The 27,196-nt window shown below is 46.4% G+C and overlaps 1 protein-coding gene across 8 annotated transcripts in view; it reads left to right on the top strand.

Annotated features, from left to right (window-relative positions):
• Nucleotides 1-27,196, top strand: part of EPHA6 (EPH receptor A6) — a 1,072,121-nt gene that overhangs the window by 83,013 nt on the left and 961,912 nt on the right. For all 8 annotated transcript variants that reach the window (XR_012646082.1, XM_074998351.1, XM_074998361.1 and 5 more), the window contains exon 2: nucleotides 283-347. Coding sequence is in view for 7 of the 8 variants with exons in the window: in XM_074998351.1 (XP_074854452.1) it covers nucleotides 283-347 (65 nt within the window). In the remaining variant the exon portion in view is untranslated. The remainder of the gene's footprint in view (nucleotides 1-282; nucleotides 348-27,196) is intronic.

Here is a 27,196-nt window from a genome sequence, read left to right as displayed (position 1 = left end):
GGTGTAATGCACATTTAATGTACATTGTAGAAAAGATAGGTTTTTGTTATGTAATTAGTCATATCTTGTAAGATTTAACTGTGAAAGTTAAACACAAATCTCAGTTCTGTCAATAGTTACAACCAAGCAACCTCAGTGAAGTTAGTAGTTAAGCCTATGTAGTAGGGGTAGAACTAGACAAATGAATGCAGGCCTGGAATTTAAAATATATTACTCTTATTTCTTTGTCTAGAACAAATAAATATCTAATGAATGCACATATATATTTCTTTTTATTCTTAGTGGTGTTGCTTGATACTACAGCTGCAGTTGGGGAGTTAGGATGGAAAACGTATCCTTTAAATGGGGTAAGTCACGCTCTCCTTTTGTTTGTGTTGTCCTTTTCATTCAGCACTCTGGTATTTCAGCAATAGAATAGACTAGTTCTGCTGAATGGATACTCTCCTGCAGTATATAATAATGGAAAAGATTTTAGGATAGTGAGTGGAAGAATCTGAATTGTAGTTATCACTGGCTGCCCCCAGAATAGCAAGTATAGATGTGCGTATATTGCAGGACTGTCTGCTTCTATTTCTATGGATAATGGTCTGTCAAGATTTCTCATAAGTCTGTGTTATGAGGTTTGTAGTTCAGTTATGAATACCTTTTCTGTTCTAAAACTTTTAAAATTAAGTTTTTAGTTCAGGAACAAGTTTTCTGTAAATTTCGTAGAACAAAATCAACCCATTTATTGCAGTACTTTGAAACAATTTATGATCAAAGTGACGTTTTTGTCTCCATTGTCTGATGGCATGTTACCACATGTCAATTCTGATAGGTTATTGAAATATTGCAAATAAAGAGAAAAAAAGACTACCAAAGTTTACAAAGTTGATATAATTATGTAAAATGGCTCTTTCCTGTACAACATTTTTAATCAAAAGGTCAATATCTTAGGTAGTCTTCTACACAGTTATTCAGTACTGTTAGTATAAATTGACATGACAAGAGGCAGAGTGTTTCGTAGGGTACAAGGCCTCAGAGCTTTGCACATGGGTGGCAGACTTGGGGATGTTGTGGCCAGACTGGAAGAGGGAGGAAGTTCTTTCATTTTTTTGAATTGGAATCACTTGGGAAATATTGGTGGTTGAACTTTGAATGGTCTATTGCTCTTTCCACTTGCCCAATGCTCTTAACTGTATGTCATTTTTAGTTTCACTTTTTAATTAAGATACAGTATGTGGAAGCAATTAAGTCCTTTTAATATGCTGGGTCCTGATCCTAAGGAAACCATAAATTTACCTTTTGCCTTCTGTGTTATTTATTTTCATATTTGGTGGTATTATCTTTTAATTGCTGGATATGATGCATGTATTGTGTTGACTTCTGAAACTGCGATATAGATATATTTTGTATGCAAGGGCAAATGATTTGTTTCATTTTCTGTGGGATTTTCTTTCTTGCCACACATTCTGGCAGAAAATACATTTGTCTGTCCTCAGTACTTTAATAACCTGTTCTTTAAAAATGCTGCCGGTGTCTATGCCCTCAGGGAAACCAAACAATGTGATGTTTCTTGTTTTCAAATTTATGGATTACATTTTTCAGGTTTTTCCAGTTCTTTGTATGCTCAGAGAAGATTTTTGTGTCTGTTAATACATCATTTGTTGTTTTACACTTGGTTTTCTTCATTTTTAAAGTTCACAAACTCGAATCTGAATGAAATCTTATCCAACTTCCAGATGGAGGTGATGTCTGGAACTGGGTCTTCTCATTCAGGTGTATCTAATAAAAATCACAAGACAACAAAACAGTATAATACACATTTAAATTACGTTGTAGAAAATATAGCCTTAGCCTTGTACAGCCTTAGTTCTAAATTCTGAAGGGGTTCTTTTGAAATTATGTACAAAATAAGCAGGATCAGATCCGGATAAGAAAGCTGCAATATAAGACCAATACCTTTTAACTTAGTCAAATGATGGTGTCAATTAAAATCAGCAGGACTACTTGTTTGCATAAAACAAACAAGATGACACCATTTCCTTTAAATAGCAATTGGTTTTTCATATGCAATCTTAAAAGTGTCAGTTGTTCCACCATCAATAAATCTAAACTGAATGCAGAAAGAAAAAAACAAGATAACTTACTCAACAATCATCAGAATATGTTGTGGCTGTTCATGTAAGTCCCACCCACACTCAATTTTGTAGCTCATTTTAAAATCGGATAGGTTGGAAGTTTTCCCAAGGAATTGTTTCTATTTTGTCAGTTTTGGAATTGGCAGCATTTCTCTGATACAAAGAGCTTACCCATGAATTAATTGTAAATATTTGGGATTCAGTTTTGGGAGTCTGACAAGAGAGCCAAGAACACTGTGATAAATACTTTGGGGAAAGGGAAACTATGTAATTGTAGCTTAAATACATGGAAAACATTGGTTAGGTAAAAACCAGAATTGCTGCAAGTACAGGTTGAACCTTTCTAATCTGGCATGATTTCAATTAACCTGATGGCCACTTATGAGTGTGACCAAGTTTCCCATGGTCCCATAAAGTTTGTTTACAGCCACCAGTCCTGGCTCTCAGTGTTCTGTGCCGTTGTTAATCTCTAACTTACCCATAAATGTCTTCTCAGAGTCCAGTAAGCAATAGAGTGTTAGTAATGTGCTAGACAACACTGACCTTGCATGGTCAGATAAATTCTCTCATCTGGCACTTGTCAGGTCCCAAGGGTGCTGAAATAAAGAGATTCAACCTGTATTAGTTTGAGCAGTTATAAAGTTCCTCTGCTAACATTGGTGTTAGATGTTCACTGACACTAAGTAAACACCGTAACTGAGCCTATAGAAAATCTCTTTCACAAATAATCGAGAAGGAAATATAATATCCTATGTCCTTTTTGTAATAATGGATGTGTTTTAGGATTTGTAATATTCATAGCAGACTAATTTAAACATATGCAAAATTGCTGCCTAAAATGGATTGTTGCTAATGGCTGCTACCATGCTTGAAAAACTCCATTAAAGTATATATGATTTTAAGTAAGTTCAGAAGATAATACAGGGAAAAAACTGTATACAGATGTACTGAGTGGCAACTGTGAAATTAATCTTTAAATCTAAATATTAAAGTGTGTTTCACTCCTTGGCTACATCTACACTAGCCCCAAACTTCGAAATGGCCACGCAAATGGCCATTTCGAAGTTTACTAATGAAGCGCTGCAATGCATATTCAGCGCTTCATTAGCATGCAGGCGGCCGCGGCGCTTCGAAATTGATGCGGCTCGCTGCTGTGCGGCTCGTCCCGACAGGGCTCCTTTTCGAAAGGACCCCGCCTACTTCGAAGTCCCCTTATTCCCATGAGCTGATGGGAATGAGGGGACTTCGAAGTAGGCGGGGTCCTTTCGAAAAGGAGCCCCGTTGGGACGAGCTGCGCGGCGGCGAGGCGCATCAATTTCGAAGCACTGCGTCCGCCCGCATGCTAATGAAGCGCTGAATATGCATTTCAGCGCTTCATTAGTAAACTTCGAAATGGCCATTTGAGTGGCCATTTCGAAGTCTGGGGCTAGTGTAGACACGGCCCTTGTGTTTTACGTAACTTTTTATTCCTGCATCACTATTTATAAGTAAAAGGATTTCAATTTCCCTCACTCCCAGCCCATTATCATTTACACACACTCAGAAAATTTGCAGAACATTCCTTATACACTGTCCCTTAAGTCATCATGTAATGTATAACTTGTATTTATATGGAATTCTGACTTTCCAACAATGTATAGGTTGGTTTATATCTACATGTTTTAAACTGAAGGCCAAATTCTACCTTCAGAATAACTTGCGGGGTTCCCATTGTGTTAAGATAGAAATTACTCGTTTATATTTATTGATTTTAAAATTTAAGTTCAACAAAAAGCTGTTCTCCTAAATCCTTTACAAAATGAATATAAATGAGGCCTTTCCAGATGCTTCCATTCAATTAGAGAGTGGTATCTGAGACAAGTTACATAAGTTTTCTACCTAAGTCATGGATACATTTGACACTTGCAGCATAAAGTACTCTTCATTTCAAAATAAATCAGGCATTCCAACATGCTTCCCCCTCTTTCCTGTAAGCAGATATCTCACTGCAATATTTCCCCTTACAAAACAAAACAAAACAAAACAAAACAAAACAAAAAACCTCTCATCTTTATGCCAACCTCTTGCGACTGATTGTTCTTCCAACTCCCCAGCGTCATGGGCAGGTTATTTTATCTGTCACTACTCCCTGGGGGCTGTTTTTGCAGTAGCAAGAACAGATCTTTCTGGTGGCGCTTAGATAGTTTTATTGTTAAGAACTGTAACAGAGAGGTAGTCATGTTAGTCTGTATTCTAACAAAACAAACCAGCAGTCATGTAGTACTCCAGGCTCCCTCAGAGCACCAAGGCTTTTATCTCCACCGGGTATGTGGTCTCTGCTGGGGAGAGGGGATGTATTGCCAGGCTTGTAATTTGCAGCATATGCTTTGTTGTGAATTATGTTAAATTTAGTGCCAAAGTGCCACCTACCCTCTGCCCAAAATAAAGACCTTAGAGCTGTACGTAAGCAATGTAAGAAGCAGTCACTGCTTTAAAGAACTTACTTTAAAAGACGAGAGAGGACAGGAGAGACCAAGCACCTTCTTACTTCAGAACCCAGGAAAACTCAGGTACAAGATGTTAAGGGATGTGTACAAGGTTATGGAGAAAATCTCTTGGGAGATCAGTGTGCGTCTCCAGCTCTATGTCACAATCCAGTGTATCTCATCCAAGAGTATTCTCACTTTCTAGATTACCCTAGGTTATCTATCCTGTGTACAACTGAAAGACATAGATGCATATGGAGAAGCAATCGGGAATTCCTCACCTGTACACTTTTAGCCATACTGGTGGGGAAGCATCAGGGGAGAGAAGCTTCTCTTGTCACAGCTGTTCCTAATGCTCCAGATAGTTGCTGAAATGAGCAGCAATTAGTTCAATGTCCGATTCAGAAAGCCTAAAAATCATCAATGAACAGAGCCAGATTTAGAATTTCAGACTGAGTTTATGAGAAATCACTTCTTGCCTCACCTTATCCATGCATATCATATTGTTGTACCTGGGGGCACAGTCAAGATTATGAGGAGGGTTAGTAGAATGGTTCCTTGGGATACACTTTAAAATTGATTTCAGTTATACACAGATTACATTAGATGCTGATGATACAAGAAAAATCACTCTGTCCAGCAAAGTCTTAGGTTCATTAATACCATCATTATTGAATGTAGTTGGGATTTTTGAGAGTTCTCTGCTTTTTGTATTAACTGGAATAAATCTGCAAGCAGTGAATATAGTCCAAAAAAATTCCTTTCTTTTTCAGCATTTTCCGTTTCCAATATGTAAGGAACTAATTTAAGCACTAATTTTTGGAAAATTAGGACAAATATTGTTTCTGTAAATACAGACTACATAGGAAGAGGATATAAAGAGATACCATCTTCTCCCTCTTTCTTTCTCTAATGAGTAGACATAGCCAAAAGGAGTACCTGCCCATGAATTACTTTTGTCCTTAACCTTCTCCACTCTTTGTTTTATCAATGGGCATACTGTGCAGTTTATACTGCATAAAAAGTCTTGCTTGTTACACAAGTTCCTTAAAATATCCTAAGCACCTGGAGATAAGGGGTTGCTAGATTTGTAACACTTCAACATTTATACTGTTTCAAATGTGGCCTTTTGTAAAGTGGTTCCCCTCCCCAGGTACCAATGTTAAAGTATTTGTGCAAAGATAGGGGACAACTGGGCTCTCTCAGCTCTCTCTCACTGATAAAAGAATGTTTTAAACAATATTAAATAAATCACTGTAGGAATTGTAAGTGGTTTAATAGTTTCTAATACTGTTTCAATCTCTATCTCATAGGCCGTGTCTACACGAGCCCCAAACTTCGAAATGGCCACGCAAATGGCCATTTCGAAGTTTACTAATGAAGCGTTGAAATGCATATTCAGCGCTTCATTAGCATGCGGGCGGCCGTGGTACTTTGAAATTGATGCGCCTTGCCGCCGCGCTTCTCGTCCCCACGGGGCTCCTTTTCGAAAGTAGTCGGGGTCTAAAGGAGAAAGAATTTAGCTTTTGATATGTCAGTAGAAATCTGGAAGGATATCTGGCTTAATATGAAATATACTTCAAGTTATTTATCCTTGTGATTCTTCCCAAACAAGATATTAAACAGGGACTACTGGAATCCAGAACATTTAAGTGTAGATTACAGCTCCAACACACATGGTATGTTACCAGAGAGTCACCCTTCATCTGCACCTGTCAAAAATGCATGTGTTGTGGAATGCCATGTTTACAGCTCTTTTAAGCTAGGTGCAGACTATCTTTCCTTGTTAGTCATTAAGGTACCATAGGACTGCTTATCTTTCTTTTGGAATGCAGTAACTATTTTTAGTGGCTGAAAGTTTATTTTGGAAAAAAAATGGAAATCTGCAGTTCCTCCCTTGTACATAGACTGGCTTAGTGAGCACTCTAATGCTGCATTAATGGAAAAAATGACCCTGTCAATAGAAACATTTGGAAAAAAATGAGGATGTATGATCACACATGGAATTACCGTACACTTTGCAGTTTAGTGTATATATTAGTCTCTGATATTATAGGTTACTTATTTATCCACTAGCGAATGTACCCAGTGTTGCTTGGTTCCTTAAGTCTGTAATGGTCGGGCTTGGAAAATAAAAGGAGAATGTACACACTTAATTTAAATGACTGTTTACATGCCCAGCTATGAGCCCCTCCTCACCTCCTAACCCTGCTTCCTGTACCTCCCAACACATCTGCCCCCTTCTGCAAGTCCTTCCTCATTCCTCAGCCCTGACTTGTGCACCCCCCACAAACCCTAACTCCATGCTCTGAGGTCCTCCTCACCCTCAACCCTGACTCCCAATTTATCCTGAGCTCCCCAGCCCCCTGCCTTGGTTCCTGGTCCCTTCCACACTCATCCTAGCCCCTGCTCTGAGCCCCCCACACTCACAATCACTTTCTGTGGCCCTTCCTGTCCCTGTGAGGGAACAAGAGCAAAATGCACACCTTGCCTGTCCCTACCCTCTCCTGCCAGAATGAGGAATGCAGTAAACTGTTCACTTTTCCCTTGCTCAAGGACAAGAAAGGGAACAGCAAGCAACAAATCTGGGGGTGGGGTACTTTCAGATTTACTCCATCCCCAGCACAGCCAAACTTTTACCTTTTTTTAAGTTATGATGAGAGGAAGTTGTATACCAAATTTGGAGGTGCTACCTTTTACTACTTAGGCAAAGTTCTAGAACAGACAGATGAACAGACAGAAGACTCACAGACAAACTCTGTCAAATATAAAGTGGATTTAGACACTTGAATCATTTGCATGACCTTAGCCAGCTTGTGGGTGGGTTTCTGTGTGCCTTTTGTATTGCAAATAATGACAATTATGTTTTAGTTACTTTGTGTGTGTTTATATATAAAACAATGGCATTTTTTAAACATTAAAACGTGTAAATTGAGAATAGATTGATGGCCATCACAGACCCCCACTTATTCCTGCTTAGTCAGTGAAGTCCAGTTGCTTGCTGCTTTCAGCAACACGGTTCTGTTAGAATCAGCTTATATCGGCTTACATTCTTCACGAGAATCCTCTGAAGGAAAGAGAATCAAGATGTTATTTGTAATGAATGCAGAGGTTCCTTTTGAGCAGAAAGGTTCCTTGGATAAGAATTTGCACATGCCATTTCAGCTTACTAGATGATGTGTGCTTACTTTCTTATCTGACACCTGTGTCCAAAAGTATATAATTACATTATACCACATCTTCAACCCAGAAATTTGGCTGCTTCTTTATTAAGTAACTCATCTTGGAACCACACACTAGTAACCTGTCCAGTGCAAGAAATCCATCCTTCATAATTTTTGTTCCAGCTTGTGAATGACAGTTGTCAACCACCCAGGACATTAACTATTTCTGGGACCTTATCATTCTCCAACCATATGTGGATTAAAAAAAAAGAATAAAAAAATTGCTATTAAAGATAACAAGCATGATCTGGGAATCAGACATATAAGCATGGAGCTTCCTCATACACTAATTTTCAGACTCACATTTGAAGACAGAGCACCACCAGCACCCCACTCCCTCAAAAAAGTGAGTTGTAGGGCATTTTTTGAAAATGAATGATATACTGCTGAGATTTGACAATGAGGCATAGCCAAAAGCCATTAACTTCCTTGGAAAAACTGTCTGCTATTCTAAGGTGATTGTGGGGTATGGTAATTAAGCACTTCTTTAATCTTGACCTTTCAGAGCTGTTTCAATCAGGGGCATCTTTTGTACATTAACCTTTTACATAAATAACAGCTGCATATCACATTGAAGAGACTCTTTAGTAATGAATAATAATTAATCACATATGGCTACATCTACACTAGCATTCCTCTTTTGAAAGAGGCATGCAAATGAAGAAAACTGAATATGCAAACGAGGCACAGGTTTACATATCTGTAAACCTCCATGTCTGTTCAAATTATATGCAAGAGTTTCTTTTGAAAGAAGAAAAACAGTGTAGACACGTCTCTTTCGAAAGTAATCCCCATCTTTGAAAGAACCCTTCTTTCTGAAAAACTGCCTTTCTTCTTTCAAAAGAAGCTCTTTCGAAGTGAGAATACACAAATGAAGTGCCAGATATGTAAATCTGAGCCTCATTTGCATTTTGAATTTTCTTTATTTGCATGCCTCTTTTAAAAGAGGAATACTAGTGTAGATGTAGCCATAATGGATACATTTATATTAGCACCCTAGAAACCTGGGACAGACTGAGGTCCAGATGTGCTCTGTACTATACAAACTACAGCTGTTTTTACCCCTGAGAGGATTCAGTCTGAAAGATAAGACATAAGTTGGAAATCAATAAGCAGCTTGTAAGGAGATGTGTAGGAAGGAAGAAGTATAAAATGACAAATTTAATAGAATACTTCAGCATATACGAACAATATGCACAATTAGAAGCAATGATCAGCAGTAGTAGCAATGTGATTTAGAGATAATGCATTAAAGCGATTTATTGACATTGTTTATAAAGCTGCTAGGCAGTGTGGCAAAATATTCTCATATAAACATATGGCATACCCTTTTTATAGCATCCCTACTGCATTTGGGTAATAGTGCATACAAATATCTATCTGATAAAGATCAGAGATTCACAGGCACAACTGTACCTGTTGAAGCTATAGCACATCTGCTAAGGAGAACAATTTTTCTTGCTCATTTTTCCAGCAAGATGACCTCTGACTGGGACATCAAGCTGGGATGCTGTCATCTCCATTTCATCCTCCATGGCTGTTCAAATGATTAACATAAACTAGTCCAAGGGAGGTAAAATGCAAATTGTATCAACATGGATGATTCAACTTTATCAATCTAATATGGCTTTTAATGAGGCTGTTACTCTAAAAATATTCATTTTCTATGAGTGAATTGTCTTTGCTTCCTTACCTTTATAGATGCTTTCAAGACCATTGAAAGCTCAGCACTAAAAATATTGTTTGAGTTGAGAGTAAATACATATATCCAAACTCTTCAAGCTTAAAGAAGATACAAAATTGCTACTAGTCAAAATATGCGGATTTTTTTTTGTTAAAATAGTCTTAAAAATCACAAGTAAAAACTATAGGTTGCATTTCTCTCGTCTGCTACCTTTGGGACTTGCACAGTCTCGGATGAGGGATTTTGGGCTCCCCTTCTGTCCCACAGCCATTTTCTTATACAGGAATAGCACAATGAATCCATTTGGAGGATGAAGTACATCTGTCAGACTAGGGAGAGGATATGTTTTGGCCGGTACAAAAGAAGGCAGTGGTAGCAATCTAGGAATCTATCCAGGTATTTGGTGGCAGTGGGGAGGCAGATAAATTAATATAGGTTGAACCTCTCTAATCCAGCACCCTCAAGACCTCACTGGTCTCAAATCAGAGAATTTGCTGAACCATAGGTGGTCAATATTGACTAGCAGCATTACATGGAATCGTAGAATACTAGAACTGGAGGGGACCTCAAGAAGTCATCGAGTCCAGTTCTCTGCCCTCTTGCCAGGACCAAACACCATCTAGATCGTACCCAATAGGTGTCTGTCTAACCTGCTCTTCAATATCTCCAGCAACGGTGATTCCACAACCTCCCTAAGTAACTTATTCTAGTGTTTGACCACCCTGACAGTTAGGAAGTTTTTTCCTAATGTCTAATCTAAACCTCCCTTCCTTCAGTGTAAGCCCATTGCTCCTGGCACTATCCTCAGAGACCAAAGAGAACAAATTTTCTCCCTCCTCCTTGTAACCCTCTTTGAGGTACTTGAAAACTGCTAACATGTCCCCTCTAAATCTTCTCTTTTCTAAACTAAACGAGCCCAGTTCTTTCAGTCTTCCATCATAGCTCATGTTCTCTAGACATTTAATCATTCTTGTTGCTCTTCTCTGGACCTTTTCCAGTTTCTCCGCATCTTTCTTGAAATGTGGTGCTCAGAACTGGACACAATACTCCAACTGAGGCCTAATGACTTCTTGTGTCTGCTATCAATATATCCCAGAATCATGTTTGCTTTTTTGTCAACAGCTTCACACTGTTGACTCATATTTAGCTTGTTGTCCACTATGACCCCCAAGTCCCTTTCCACAGTACTCATTCCTAGACAGTCACGTCTGATTCTGTATGTATGAAGCTGATTGTTTCTTCCTAAGTGGAGTACTTTGCATTTGTTCTTATTAAATTTCATTCTTTTTACCTCAGACCATTTCTTTAGTTTGTCCAGATCATTCTGAATTATGAGCCTATCCTTCAAAGCAGTTGCAACCCCTCCCAGTTTGGTATCGTCTGCAAACTTAATAAGCATACTCTCTTTGCAAATATCTAAATCGCTGCTATTATATCCCATGATCCTTCCCATTTCCAACACAACTCCCAGGTCTCCAGGTTTTTCACTTACCTGTGGGCTTTGGTCACCTCTTCCCATCAAACCTAGTTTAAAGCCCTCCTCACTAGGTGAGCCAGTCTAGATCCAAATACATCCTTCCCATTCCTCAACTTCTGGCACTGTCCCAACAACTCCTGCAGCTGAGCTGGTACCAGACGTGGAGGTTATCCTCTCCTTTGGACTATATCAGTAAAGCCGAGAGGGGGACACTGGTGTCTGGGCAGCCCAGAGTCTCCATAATAAGTGCCCAGGCTCGCTCCTGGAGAGGTACCCCGGCATCGCTGAACAGCGTTGCATCAACGTGGGAAGCAACAGATACCGGTTATAAGCTCTTGCTCGATTGGCGTAGAGAACGAGTGCCAGGGGTTGCCTTCGACGGTGGGAGAGATCCTCGCATCTCACTGCACAGTCACCGCCCGCCTCAAGCTGGGCAGCCCTCAGCCAATAGGGTACTGTCCCGCCACAGTTCACCTGCCTCGCTGGGTGCGTGAGGCTTAAGGTTCCTGAACCTGACAAGTGACTGAAATTTGGGCACCAGGCAAACCAATAAGAAAATCAACAAGAAATGAGAAACATCAACAATTTAAGCTTGCTTGCTGGAATGTGCGGACCATGCTGACCGGCTTGACTGAAGATCTTCAGGCCATCAGTGACACCCGAAAGACCGCTGTCATCAACGAGGAACTGAAGAGGCTCAGATTTGATATCGCTGCACTGCAAGAGACGTGACTCGCAGATTCGGGATTTCTAATGTAAAAGGATTACACCTTTTTCTGGCAGGGTAAAGCCCAAGAAGAACCCAGAGAGCATGGTGTTGGCTTTGCTGTCAGAAACACCCTTCTACAAATGGTTGATTTAGTCATGGGAGGATCAGAAAGACTTCTTCGGATCACACTTCAAACTTGCGCCGGTCCTGTCCACCTGATCAGCGCTTATGCTCCAACCCTGTACGCCACACCAGAAGTAAAAGACAAGTTCTATGACGTGCTTAGTGCTGCTGTAGTGCAAATACCTGCTCGTGAACAACTGTACATCTTGGGTGACTTCAATGCAAGAGTTGGAGCTGATTGGGCATCATGGCCTTCCTGCTTAGGACACTTTGGTGTGGGAAAAATGAATGACAATGGACAGCGTCTCCTTCAACTGTGCACATACCACAGTCTGTGCATCACAAACACATTCTTCCAAACGAAGCCACAGCACAGAGTGTCGTGGAGACACCCACGCTTGAAGCACTGGCATCAACTAGATGTGGTCATCACTAGGCATAATAACCTCAAAAATGTCCTTCTGACACGCAGCTATCATAGTGCTGACTGTGATACAGATCACTCGCTAGTTTGCTCCAAACTCAAGCTGAGACCCAAGAAGCTGTACCACTCTAAACCTGCTGGAAGGCCCCACATTGACGCCAGAAAGACGGCAAACTCGGAGAAAGCTGAAAAGTTCAGAGAGACCCTCCAGGAAAATCTGCGCAGTGGCCCTGGGGGTGCCGATGCGACATCCAAATGGCAACATCTGAGGGATACAGTTTACAACATGGCCTTGTGGGTGTTTGGAAGAAGAGGTAGAAACACGAACAACTGGTTCGAAGCTAACTCCAATGAGATGATTCCAGTCATTGAAAAGAAGCGCGCTGCACTCCTGAAGTACAAACGCTCACCGAGCCAGAGTACCCAGGAAGCACTTAGAGAGGCCAGAAGAACAGCACAGCAGACAGCCAGGCACTGTGCCAACAACCACTGGCTCCAGTTATGCTGCAGCATCCAGACCTGTGCCGACTTTGGTAATCTCAGAGGAATGTACGAGGGTATGAGGAAGGCATTAGGACCCACCCAGAACAAGATGGCACCTCTGAAATCCAAATCTGGTGAAGTCATCGCTGACAAAGCCACACAGATGGAGCGCTGGGTTGAGCACTACTCCGAGCTGTACTCACGCGAGAACATTGTGGTTGACGCAGCCCTCGATGCTGTCGAGCTCCTACCAGTAATGGACGAACTGGATCAAGAACCGACAGTGGATGAACTGAAGAGAGCCATCGACAGCGTTGCAGCAGGAAAGGCCCCTGGTCAGGATGGTATACCACCAGAGGTAATCAAATGTGCTGCAGACACACTCTTGGAACCCCTACATGAGCTACTGTGCCTGTGCTGGAAAGAGGGTGAGGTTCCACAGGATATGCGCGACGCTAACATTGTAACGTTGTATAAGAACAAAGGAGACAGAAGCGACTGCAACATACTACCGTGGAATCTCCCTCCTAAGCGTCACTCGTAAACTGTTCACTCACGTCATCCTTGGCAGACTCCAGAAGATTGCTGAGAGGGTGTACCCCGAATCGCAGTGCGGATTCCGCGCAGAGAGGTCTACCGTTGACATGGTCTTCTCTCTAAGGCAGCTGCAGGAGAAGTGCACGGAGCAGAGAAAGCCACTCTACATAGCCTTCATCGACCTGACCAAGGCCTTTGACTTGGTCAGCAGGGATGGTCTGTTCAGACTGCTCCACAAGATAGGCTGTCCTCCACGGTTACTCAAGATGATCCAGTCGTTCCACAAAGACATGAGAGGAACCATTCAATATGACGGTGCATTATCGAATGCTTTCAGAATCAGGAGCGGCGTCAAACAAGGATGCGTGCTTGCTCCGACATTGTTCGGGATCTTCTTCGCACTCCTGAAGCATGCCTTTGGATCTTCAACAGAGGGCATCTTTGTGCACACAATATCTGATGGGAAACTGTTTAGTCTTGCAAGGCTGAAAGCTAAGTCTAAGGTGCGAGAAGTCCTCATCAGACACATGCTGTTCACAGACGATTCTGCTGTAGTGTCTCACACAGAAGACCAGCTTCAAAAACTGCTGGATCAGTTCTCCAAAGCGTGCAAGGACTTTGGGCTTACCATCAGCCTAAAGAAGACAAATGTACTCGGTCAGGATGTTGCTGAACCCCCCTCAATCAGCATTGACAACTGTACATTAGAGGTCGTCCACGAGTTCATTTACCTCGGGTCCACCATCACTGACACCCTGTCGTTGGACACTGAGCTAAATAGGAGGATTGGAAAAGCAGCCACAACTCTGTCCAGACTCTGCGAGAGAGTGTGGAATAACAACAAGCTGTACACTCACACCAAAATGCAAGTCTACAGAGCCTGCATCCTCAGCACCCTCCTTTATGGCTGCGAGACTTGGACCCTGTATGCCCGCCAGGAAAAGAGGCTGAACGTCTTCCACTTGCGCTGCCTCAGGTGCATCCTTGGAATATCATGGAAGGACAGAGTGACCAACACCGCCGTCTTCGAGCAAGCTGGAATCCCAACCATGCACACCGTCCTCAGGCAGCGTTGGCTCCGCTGGCTTGGCCACATCCACAGAATGAATGATGGAAGGATTCCAAAAGACATCCTGTATGGGGAGCTAGCCTCTGGCAAAAGACCTCCCAGGTGCCCCCAGTTGGACTACAAAGATGTCTGCAAGAGAGACCTCAGAGAGGTAGACATCGAGCTGGACAACTGGGAAGAACTAGCAGATGACCGCAGCAGATGGAGGCAGGGGTTACACAAAGGCCTTCAGAAGGGCAGGATGAAGATCAGACAGCTAGCAGAGGAGAAGCGAGCGCACAAAAAGCACACTAAGGACTTGCCAGACACCCACCACATCTGCAAGAGATGCAGTAAGGACTGTCACTCTCGTGTGGGTCTTCATAGTCACAATAGACAGTGTAAATGAAGTCCTCAATTGAAACTTTAAAGGGCGCAATCCATAGTCTATGCAGACTGAAGGATGCCTACTATTCCTCAAAAGGTGAATTCCATCCCTGCTTAGCAGTGCTTCATGAAACAGCATCCTGTGATGTGGGAAGCCAAACCTCTCCTGGCAACAGCATCCTCACAGCCAGGCATTCACCTCCAGAATGCACCTGTCTCTGCCTGGATCCCTACCCTGAACAGGAACGGTTGAGGACAACACCACCTGTGCTCCCAACTCCTTCACCTGTACTCCCAGAGCCCTGTAGTCACTCTTGATCTGCCCAGGGTTGCACCTTGCAGTATCATTCATGCCCACATGGATGAGTAGCATGGGGTAATGGTCAGTAGGACAGATAATTCTTGACAATGCCTCCGTAATATCTCAGATATGGGCTCCTGGCAGGCAGCGTACCTCATGGGATGACAAGTGAGGGTGACAGATGAGTGCCTCTCTCCCCCTCAGAAGAAAGTCTCCTGCCACCACTAGCATACGTTTCTTTCTCATAGTGGTGTCAGCAGACCTCCCAGCCTTAGGAGGTACAAGGCTTCTCTGATTCACCTGTAGGGGGTGATTCCTTATCTCCTGTATCTCCCATATCCAGAACAGCATAACAGTTTTCCAGTACCACAGTGGGAGAATTAGGAGCAGGATTAGAACACTGCTCACTGCTGGAAGTGACCAGCAGCCAGTGTACCCCTGAGCCATCTCCACCTCCACTGACGGTATGTCAGCACTCTTTTGTGGTGGGACAGCTATCTTAACCTCTTCTGTCTCGACATGACTACTGTCCAGGAATTGTTCATGGAATGTAATACTCCCAAGCCTAGCTACCTCATGCTGTGTGTCCACCACCTGGCTCGGCCACTGCTTTCTGGGCTCTTAGAAGACAGTTAGGGATAAATTAGAGCTAAATAAGAGTGCAGCACACTGAGAGCCAGGACTGGTGCCTGTAAACAAACTTTATGGGATCCTGGGGAATTTGGCCACACCCATGTTAAGTGATTGTCCAGCTAACTAAAATCATGCCAGATTATGAATGTTGCCAGGCAAGAGAGTGCTGAACTAGAAAGGTTCAACCTGTAGCTTTTACAACTTTGTGACATATATGCAGTGAAGATACTCCATATAAAATTATGTAACTGACTGGGAAATGATTTAAAGGAGTTGTGTTCTGTACTTCTGTGACTGGTATGGCAAGCAGGCAGTCTCTCCTCTTTAAATCTGACTCAAGATGAGGGTAAGTGGATGATGGTGGATGAAAGGCTGGAGACGAGTAAACAGTGTGCCCTTGTAGCCAAGAAGGCTAACAGCATATTGGGGTGAATTAAGAGAGACGTTTTGAGTAGATCTAGAGAAGTTCTTGTTCTTCTTCGAGTGTCCCTGTGGGTGCTCTGCCTTAGGTGTCAACCTTGCCCTGGCGCCACAGATCAGAGATCTTGACAGCTGTCTCTGTCAGACCGCGCATGCATGGCTCCTCTGCTCCTCTTTGCGCTCTTTTCATCACATGCGCAGTCCGGTTTGATCCAGTTCTCGTCAACCACCAATGGCTGCAGATGGAGCTTCCAACTGCTTTCTCCTGGGCTTCAGTTCTTTGATTTTTCCTCCTTTATTTCTGCAACAATTCGTAAAGTTAATCTAGTTCAAGTACTTTTATTGTTTAATTGACTGTTTAGTGTTTAGCCATCGCTGGGTTGATGCTTAGTTCTTGTTAGTTGGTTGAATCCGTTATCAGAGCAAGGGCTCCTTATCTATTGACTTGCTAATCTGTTTAGCTATTGTTAATATGCCGGCATTTAAGGAGTGTGAGTCTTGCCAGGAGGCAGTGCCTGCTTGTGACCACCACTCATACTGTATCCAGTGCTTGGCTGAAGGGTGGGTACCTGCAAAGTGCTCCCATTGTTCAAAGTTAACTGCGAGGGCTTGCAGAGACAGGGAAATGCATCTTCACATGCTCCTGTTTGAGAAGGCGCTGCAACTGGATCCACTGGAGTGTGGTGAGCCCTCTCAGGAGGACCACCCTAAGGGCAGAGCGTCATCTACCAAGGAGGTAGCACATAAGCACCCAAGAGTCTCCCTCACTTGATCGCTACCCAGTCTGTCTGTGCATGCGACAAGCAAAGCTGAAACAGGCTAGACTAAGGTGTCTGGTGCTCATAAGAAGGCCAAGACAAAGAGAAAGTTTTCCTTCCTGATGCAGGAGAGCGAGCCCCAGCACCACCAAAACCCCTGACCACCCTGAAGCAGCACGGGAGGCTTCGGTCCTGGCAACAGCACCGGTAAAGTCTATAATGCTGCCAGCACCAACAGCATCGGCACTGATGAAGTCTAGAGCACTGTCGGCACTGACAGCACCGGCACTGACAATCCTGGCACCAAGACGTTGGACCTTGGCACCGACAGCCATGGCATCGACAACTCCAACACCGACAGCCGTGGCACAGCGGCGTTCCTCAATGGCAGCGATGATCCTGGCACTGATGCTCCCAGCACCAACACATTCAGTGCCACACACTAAAGAACGGTGTCCTCCATGCTCGGCACCGAGCTCATCAGTGCCAACGCAAGCACAGTGCATGGAAAGGCAAGGAGTACATCCTCCCACACCCATCGCAGGAATTCCCCACGTCAGTGTTCTGTATCACCTATTTCTGTCACCTCACATATTTCTCCGGGATGCTACTCTAGGTCTCCTTACCATGCTATGAGGTCACCATCCACAGTGCTGGGTCCACAAGCCCCACACTGGCGCAAAGTCTGGACCAGAGGGCGACAGAGTGGTGACAGATCCAGATCACCGCATCAGCATAGCAGGTGCTCTCATTGCCATTCATCATGTCAACGTGACTGCGAACGCTACTCCCCTGCTCGTCATTACTACCATTCTCTATGTTGCACAAGGCTTTGGCACTATGAGTGGCATTGGTCTTCCAAATGCCATGTGCATGAGCTGATGGAATACTCAGCAGAGAGGCTTTTGGTGGTGTCCTGGTCTCCTAGCCCATCTCCAGTGCCTCCACCTCCGCTGACCACCCAGCCATTGTCTCCACTGTCTGGAGAGGAAGAAGCTCAGTTTTTGGAGGTTGACTTCCCTCCGGGCCCTGCTTCACCACACGATCCATCCTCATCTTTGCCAGATGACGCAGTCATTCCGGGCAATGTCTCTCCCTTGATTACCTCTGTGAATTTCAGGACTTGTTTTGGAGGGTGGCAAGATCTCAGGGGATTCAGTTAGCAGAGTTGCCTAAGAGATACGGGTTGCTGAAGAACTTAAGGCCCACTGTCTCCACCAAAATTGCCATCCTGCTGGTTGAGGCTATTGTAGAAGCAGCTGACAATATCTGGCAAACGTTTGCATCTATGCCAGCCACTAACAAGAGAGTGGACAGGAAGTATTTCATCCCTTCTGTGGGCATGGAGTACTTATTTACCTCTCCGCAGCCTAACTCTTTGGTGGTGGAATCCTCACTGCAAAGAGCAAAGGCCCCACAATATAAACCCCTGGAAAGAGACTCAAAATGGTTGGACTTATTCAAGTGTAAAGTCTATTCATCCTCCACAGTGTTGTTGCGCATAGCAAACTATGCTGCTCACCTGTCCAATCACAACTTTGACAACTACTCCAAGCTTACATCGTACTTGCCTGACTCTAATAAACCCTTACTGAAGGCCATAGTACAAGAAGGCTATGCGGCCTCCAGGGCTAGTGTTCAGATTGCCCTCAATGTGGCCAACATGGCGACTCACTCCAAAGCCACAGACATAGTCATGAGAAGGGCTTCGTGGTTGCAGTCTTCGGGTGTCCCCAAAGAGCTTCAATCTAAGGTTGAGGATCTGCCCTTTGATAAACAGAAGCTCTTTGCTGAAACTACAGATGTGGTGTTCCCTTAAAGCAAGGACTCGTGTACTACCCTCCAGACTTTGGGTACATACACACCGCTGTTTAGACGTAGGTGATACGGGCCTTACCAGAGAAGGTATGCCCAACCTTTCCAGAGGCAGTACCAGCCCAGACAATACGAACATCCCAGGTCCTCCCAGAGGCCACCCAGGTGCAGGCATACACAGCCTTGTGGCCAACAGCAACAGCAACAACAGCCCAGGCAACAAGTTTGACGGCGTCACTGTCGAGAGCCGAACCTCCCCCAAGCCAGTAGCTTCATCCTCCTCTAGGGCACTGTTCCACCACCGCTTTCAACCATTTTTCAACCAATGATCCAAAATTACGACAGACAGATGGGTGCCAGAGATAGTGTCTGTGGGTTACATGATTCTGTTTTGCAGCACCCCTCCCACCACTCTAACGAGCACACCCCTCTTCAAGGACCCCTCACACGAAGTCATGTTACAGCAGGAGGTAGACCACCTTCTCACCATAGGGGTGATAGAGCCGGTGCTGGAGGAATTCAGAGGAGGAGGCTTATATGCCTGTTACTTCCCCACGCAAAAGAAATCTGGAGGGTGGAGACTCATTCTGGACCTCCACAATCTAAATCACCGTAGCTGTGTCTACACGTGCACGCTACTTCGAAGTAGCGGCACTAACTTCGAAATAGCGCCCGTCGCGGCTACATGCGTCGGGCGCTATTTCGAAGTTAACTTCGATGTTAGGCAGTGAGACGTCGAAGTCGCTAACCTCATGAGGGGATCGGAATAGCGCCCTACTTCGACGTTCAACGTCGAAGTAGGGACCGTGTAGATGATCTGCGTCCCACAACGTCGAAATTGTGGGGTCCTCCATGGCAGCCATCAGCTGGGGGGTTGAGAGACACTGTCTCTCCAGCCCGTGCGGGGCTCTATGGTCACCGTGTGCAGCAGCCCTTAGCTCAGGGCTTCTGGCTGCTGCTGCTGCAGCAGGGGATTCATGCTGCATGCACAGGGTCTGCAACTCGTTGTCGGCTCTGTGTATCTTGTGCTGTTTAGTGCAAGTGTGTCTGGGAAGGGCCCTTTAAGGGAGCGGCTGGCTGTTGAGTCCGCCCTGTGACCCTGTCTGCAGCTGTGCCTGGCACCCTTATTTCGATGTGTGCTACTGTGGCGTGTAGACGTTCCCTTGCTGCGCCTATTTCGATGTGGTGCTGCGCAACGTCGATGTTGAACATCGACGTTGCCAGCCCTGGAGGACGTGTAGACGTTATTCATCGAAATAGCCTATTTCGATTTCGCCACATCGAAATAGGCTACTTCGATGTAGGCTTCACGTGTAGACGTAGCCCGTGTGCAAAAGCAATGGTTCAAAATGGTTACGTTGACCTCCATAATTCGTGTGCTCGAACAAGGATATTGGTTCACTGTTCTCAACCTACAAGATGCTTACTTTCACATCACCATCCACCCCGCACACAGGTGATTTCTTCGGTTCATGGTGAGGGAGGACCATTTTCAGTACTGGGTGCTACCCTTCGGCCTAGCTACAGCTCCCAGGGTATTTTCAAAAATGCTTGCAGTGGTGGCAGCTCATCTGAGCCACCTGGATGTCGTCATCTTTCCATACCTGGATGACTGCCTCATAAAAGGACCCTCCCGGGAGGAGGTCTGTACAATGGTCCGGGTCACCAGGGCCAGGTTTCTCGCTCTGGGTCTACTGATGAATGAGCAAAATTTGACTCTGGAACCAACCCAGGAAATAGAATTTATCGGGGTGAGGTTGAACTCTACCACTGCCCGCACATATCTTCCACCTCTCCACTTTCGAGCCATCCAGGACCTTCTTCACAAGGTGTGGACAGGTCCAAAGGTGCAGATCATAACGTGCTTATGCCTCATGGGTCACATGGCCGCCACTACATATAAGGTGCAAAATTCACAGTTGTGTTTCCGATGTTTCCAACTCTGGATAGCAACCGTTTACAGACCAGTACACCGAAACCCACTCAAATGGGTAACAGTGCCAATCGATGTGTGCAACTCTCTACGATGGTGAACAGCACCAAACAATTTGTTGGTGGGACTCCCCTTTCAATGCCCACAGGCCAAGGCTCTCATGATGACAGACGCGTCCTTGTTGGGCTGGGGAGCGCACTTCAATGGACAGTCCGTAAGGTCAATGGTCTGCAGCAAAGTTGAACCTGCATATAAACCTACTAGAATTCAGGATGGTACGCAATGCCTGCAAGCTTTTTCTACCGAGCATTCATGGTGTGCCCATCAAAGTCCGCATGGACAATGTCATTACAATGTATTACATCAACCGCCAAGGGAGAGCCCGCTGTCAGTCCCTCTGTGCGGAAGCTATCTGTCTATGGAACTGGTGCATCTGCCATGGGACAATGCTAACTGCATGCCATCTACCCGGGGTCAACAATACAGAAGCGGACGCACTGAGCAGACACTTTGTGCCAGATCACGAGTGGGAGATCCACAGAGACATCCTCCTTACGGTGTTTCATCAGTGGGGGTTTCCAACCGTGGACCTGTTTGCAACACACGACAATCGCCAGTGTGAGCTATGCTGTTCCAGAGCAGGCTTGGGACTGCACTCCCTAGGCAATGTGTTCCTGATCAGCTGGAGGGTCCACTGCTCTACGCACTCCCACCGATGGTGTTGATCCCCAGAGTCTTATAGAAGGTCAACGGGAATGGTAGTGCTGGCATGGGTGCATCAGCACCGGTTCCCGATCCTACGCAGAATGTCGCTCCAAGAACCTCGTCTCCTACCCTGTCCTGTAGATCTACTGACTGAGGAGAAGGGAATGATCCTACACCCACAGCCACACACCCTACACCTCACGGCTTGGTTGATCGCTGATTCAACCGTTGTTCAGACAAAGTGAAATCTGTCCTCATTCAGAGTAGACGAGAAAACACACAAAAAATGTATCGTGCAACATGGTGACGATTCATCACATGGTGCTCGAAGAGACAACTAGTACTGGATGAGACACAAATTCACTCGATACTTGACTACTTACTAGAGCTAAAAAGTCAAGGTTTAGTGCTCGTGGCCTTCTACATCAACAGGACCAAGCCCTTTCGGAAGACTCTGAGGCTGATGGTGTCCATGGCCCGTAGCACTAAAGGCGAGGCGATTTCCTCACAAAGACTCTCTAACCTTATCACATCCTGCATCACAACCTGCTATTCACTGAGGAGCATATCCTTGCCATGCCAACTGAGGGCACATTCAATGAGAGCGATGGCAGCATCGACAGTGTTCTTCAGAGGAGTCCCCATTTGCGATATCTGCAGGGTGGTGACCTGGGTGTCTTAAAATGTGTTTGTGAAGTACTTCAGCATCTACCCACAGATGACTGAGGATACCTCCTTGTCCACAGTGGTGCTGTCTGTCCTCGACAAGACCTGAATCTGGTACCTGCCTCTTAGTTTCTTGGAGGGGGGGGCACTGCTACTCAGTCACCTAAGGTGGACCACCCACAGGGACACTTGAAGAAGAAAGAGAAGTTACTCACCTTCAAGCAGTAACGATGATTCTCTGAGATGTGTCCCTGTGGGTGCTCCACCGCCCACCCTTCCTCCCTGCTTCGGATTCTTCTTTGTGCTTTATGTTTCAGATCCAGAGTGGTTTTGAGGAACTGGATCAAACCGGACCGCGCATGTGATGAAAAGAGCGTGAGGAGGAGCAGAGGAGCCACACATGTGCTGTCCGGCAGAGACAGCTATCAAGATCTCTGATCTGTGGTGCCAGGGCGAGCCTGACACCTCGAAGAACCATTGTTACTGTACGAAGGTGAGTAACTTATTTTCCCTTCCATTCTGCACTGGTGAGGCCACATCTGGAATATTGTGTCCCGTTTTGGGCCCCCGAATATAGAAAGGATGTAGATGTGGAGGAGTTTCAGTGGAGGGCAACAAAAATGATTAAGGGGCTGCAGCACATGACCTATGAGGAGAAGCTGAGGAATTTGGGCTTATTTAGTTTGCAGAGGAGAAGACTGAGTGGTGATTTAATAGCAGCCTTCAACCTCTGAAGGGGAGCTTTAAAGAGGATGGAGAGAAACTGACAGACAGCAGAACAAAGAGCAATGGTCTGAAGTTACAGAAGGAGAGGAGTAGGTTGGATATTAGGAAAAGCTACTTCACTAGGAGTTTATTAAAAGCACTGTGTTGTATATGGAAGCACAATATTTTATAAGAAACCTAAATTAACAAAGTCTAACAAGACTGAATCTGTGAGCAACAGTCAAGTGTTAATATTTCAGTACTTACCACATTGCTTTCCCTTGATGAGAGAAAAATGACAGGGGAATTCTCCTTGAGAACTAAGGGGGGATGTGTTCTGCATGGAATATGGGATACTTGGTGGGCCTGAGGACCCAGCTGGGACCAAGGTAAGACCAGCATCTGCAGGGCTAGGATCCCTGCTTGCAGCTCTAGCTCTGGGGACCTGGCTGGGGGAATCCTAGAAACACCAGGGCTGGGATCCCCACCTGCAGCTCTAGCCCTAAGGAGCTGGGTAGAGAACCCTGTCGGTCTGGGTCTGGGGGCCAGCCAGGGTGCAGACCATGACCTGCCAGTACACTTAAAAGTAGGGCTGTCCATTAACTCTCCTGCAATGAACATGTTAATTTTTAAATGTTAAATCTGTTTTCTGTTAATCACAGGCATTAGGGCTGTCAATTAATTTACATTAACATATATAACTATCTATAGCTATATATATCTATAGCTGTGTCTACACGTGCACACTACTGCGAAGTAGCGGCACTAACTTCGAAATAGCGCCTGTCGCGGCTACACACGTCGGGCGCTATTTCGAAGTTAACTTCAACGTTAGGCGGTGAGACGTCGAAGTCGCTAACCTCATGAGGGGATCAGAATAGCGCCCTACTTCGATGTTCAACGTCGAAGTAGGGACCGTGTAGACGATCCGCGTCCCGCAACGTCGAAATTGCCAGGTTCTCCATGGTGGCCATCAGCTGGGGGGTTGAGAGATGCTCTCTCTCCAGCCCCTGCGGGGCTCTATGGTCACCGTGTGCAGCAGCCCTTAGCCCAGGGCTTCTGGCTGCTGCTGCGGCAGCTGGGGATCCACGCTGCAGGCACAGGGTCTGCAACCAGTTGTCAGCTCTGTGTATCTTGTGTTGTTTAGTGCAACTGTGTCTGGGAGGGGCCCTTTAAGGGAGCAGCTTGCTGTTGAGTCCACCCGGTGACCCTGTCTGCAGCTGTGCCAGGCACCCTTATTTCGATGTGTGCTACTTTGGCGTGTAGACGTACCCTCGCAGCGCCTATTTCGATGTGTTGCCGTGCAACGTCGAAGTTGAACATCGACGTTGCCAGCCCTGGAGGACGTGTAGACGTTATTCATCATCGATGTTGCTACATCGAAATAAGCTATTTCAATGTTGGCTTCATGTGTAGACATAGCCTATATGTCAGGAATGTGGCAGCAGGAATGCATCACTGCTGAAGGCTGGGAGGAATGTGTCTCCCAGAGATCATTTGCATGAGAATGCAAAGGGGTGCATGTGTGATACCTTCCAGGCAAAGCCTAATGGGTAGCAAGTAAGCCATGAGATTTTGTCTATTGTAAACACATTGTTGTAAGATCGCAATTTATGCTGACACTCAGTGTGGGGGTTGTGGGATCTCACCAATGCTCTGGGTTGTTGTGGGGGAGAGGGCAGTCACCATAGCTGAATAAGACATTGATTACACAGGGCTCCCTGGTTTAAAGCGGGAAGGGGTGTAGTGTAATGTAGTGTAGTGTTAGTTGAGTGAGTTTGTTTAGTGGTTTGGTCTTGTTTAGGCCTTGGTCCTATAGCTCTAAGTCTGGTTTGAATAGTTATCCCCACCTGCTGAAAAATAGAGTTAGATACTCAGGTTTTTATGAAACTCCCCACTAGTGGTATTAAGAATTGAAATCCTAGGCTATGTGTACACTAAGGCACAATGGCTGTGTCTACATGTGCCCCAAACTTCGAAATGGCCATGCAAATGGCCATTTTGAAGTTTACTAATGAAGCGCTGAAATGCATATTCAGTGCTTCATTAGCATGTGGGCAGCAGCGGCGCTTCGAAATTGACGCGCCTTGCTGCTGCGCGGCGCATCCAGACTGGGCTCCTTTTCGAAAGGGCCCTGCCTACTTCGAAGTCCCCTTATTCCCATGAGCTCACCGGAATAAGGGGACTTCGAAGTAGGTGGTGTCCTTTCGAAAAGGAGCCCCGTCTGGATGCGCTGCGCGGCAGCAAGGAGCGTCAATTTCGAAGCACCGCTGCCGCCCGCATGCTAATGAAGCACTGAATGTGCATTTCAGCGCTTCATTAGTAAACTTCAAAATGGCCATTTGCATGGCCATTTCGAAGTTTGGGGCACGTGTAGACATAGCCGCGGAGTGTCCACACACATAAGCCCCCTATTTTGAAATAAGGGGCCAGGAAAGCCCACGAACTAGGTCACCGAGCACACTAGCCCTTCTGGGGCAGCTGCAAGCTGCTCCCTTAAAGGGCCCCTCCCAGACACACTCAGCCTGCACTGCATGAGCAGCTCTGCATTGGTGAGACAAGCCTCACAGACCTCGAGCCCGCAGACATGGACGTCCAGCCGCAGCTGGAAGCCCTACCAGCTGCCTCTGGCAGAGCAGGCGCCCTTCTCGATGCTGCCTGGGCAGCCGCCCAGCAGCTTCTGGAATGGGAGTCCTCCCCAGGAGCACCAGGAGATGTCCCCGACCATCAGGCCCTCCTTGTCCTCTCCCGCCGGGTGCCCTGCCGACTCTGGAGCTACCCCTCCAGCACCAAGTGGTGGGAGCACCTGGTTATGGGGGAATGGAATGATGACCAGTGGCTGTGGAACTTCCAGCATGAGCTGGCAGACCTTCACGGAGCTCTGCCAGTGGCTCACCCCAGCATTCAGGCACCAGGACACCCGCATGTGGCATGCCCTCCACGTCGAGAAGTGGGTCACAATAGCTGTCTGGAAGCTGGCTGCTCCAGACAGCTCCCGCTCCGTGGGACAGCAGTTTGGAGTGGGAAAGGCCACAGTCGGGGCTGTCCTCATGGAGGTAAGGAGGCCTGGGGCTGAACTCCCTGCTGGGGAGGGGGGCCTGGGAGATCAGGGCCTGGGTGAGGGCAGCCTCAGGAGGGGGGCGTGGGTGAGGGGGTCACACTCTGCAAACCCTCACAGGCACCCGTGTTCCTTCCCCGCAGGTGGTGCATGCACTCAATGCCCTGCTGCTGAAGAGGGTCGTCCGAGTTGGGGACCTGGACGCGGCTGTTGAGGGATTCGCCACCATGGGATTCCCCAGCTGCTTCGGAGCCCTTGATGGGACCCACATCCCCATCCGTGCCCCAGATTACAGTGGTGGCCGCTATGTCAACAGGAAGGGCTACCACTCTGTGGTCCTGCAGACCATGGTTGACAGCCATGGCCACTTGCAGGACATCTACGTGGGCTGGCCCGGCTCTACCCACGACGCCCGCGTTTTCCGGAATTCGGGACTACACTGCCGACTGCAAGCAGGGACGTACATCCCCCAGAGGGAGATCCCTCTTGGGGATACCACCACTGTACCCCTCTGCCTTGTGGCGGATGTGGCATACCCCCTCCAGCCCTGGCATATGAGGCCCTATATAGGTGACCTTTCTGACAGCCAGGAGCGCTGCAACACCCACCTCAACCATGCCCGACAAGTGGTCGAGCGAGACTTCGGGCGCCTGAAAGGCCGCTGGCGATGCCTCCTGGCACGCCTAGGTCTGGGCCTCCCAAACATCCCCCAGATTGTGGGGGCCTGCTGCACACTCCACAACCTGGTGGGAAGCAAGGGGGAGGCCTTCGTGCAGGGCTGGGCACAGGAGGCCGCAACAGCCTACCCCCCAGCCAGCCGCCGCGCCGAGCCACCAGGCCCACCAGGACGGGGTCAAAGTCCGGGAGGCCCTAAGGGAGTACTTTGACCAGGGAGCCCAGTAAGCGACCCCCCCCCCCCCCCCCGGCCGTCCCTGCACCCCGCCCCAGCACCCACACCTCACCCTCACCAAAAGCACATGGGACACAGGTTTGGGAAAAATTAAACTGTCATTATTTACAAGAAAAACAAAAATGTCACCTCTTTTTGACGAATTAATAATAATATTAGCAAAAAAACAGATTAATGAAAATAACTACTATGTACAAGTGGGGACATCTCTACAAAGTATAATGGGGGGTCAGCTATAAATAACTATATACAAGGGTGGGGACAACTATTTACAGGGGGGAGATGTGGGCAGGCCACCCATCGGCCCATCATTCTGGGGCGGGGGTTGAAGGGTGTGACCCCCGCTGCATCTGGATGGCCGGTCCCCCTCTCAGCTGGGGTCCCTGGCGAGGCTGGCTGGGGGCCAGGAGCACAGGGAGGTATGGCTGAGGTGGGTCCACAGCCCCAAGTGGCTCCTGCTCTGAGGAGCTGGTGAGTGGGGCAGCAGGCGGGATGACAGCAGGCGGGACGACAGTGGGTGGGATGACAGCGGGTGGGACATCAGCAGGCGGGGTGACGGGGAGGGCAGGACGGAGGACACTGGGGGGAGGCAGACGGGCCACCAGCTCCTC

Source organism: Carettochelys insculpta, chromosome 1, assembly GCF_033958435.1.
Source record: "Carettochelys insculpta isolate YL-2023 chromosome 1, ASM3395843v1, whole genome shotgun sequence".
Taxonomy (NCBI): Eukaryota; Metazoa; Chordata; order Testudines; family Carettochelyidae; genus Carettochelys; species Carettochelys insculpta.
Note: the sequence above shows the minus strand (reverse complement) of the source record. Positions and strands in the feature narration are given on the sequence as shown.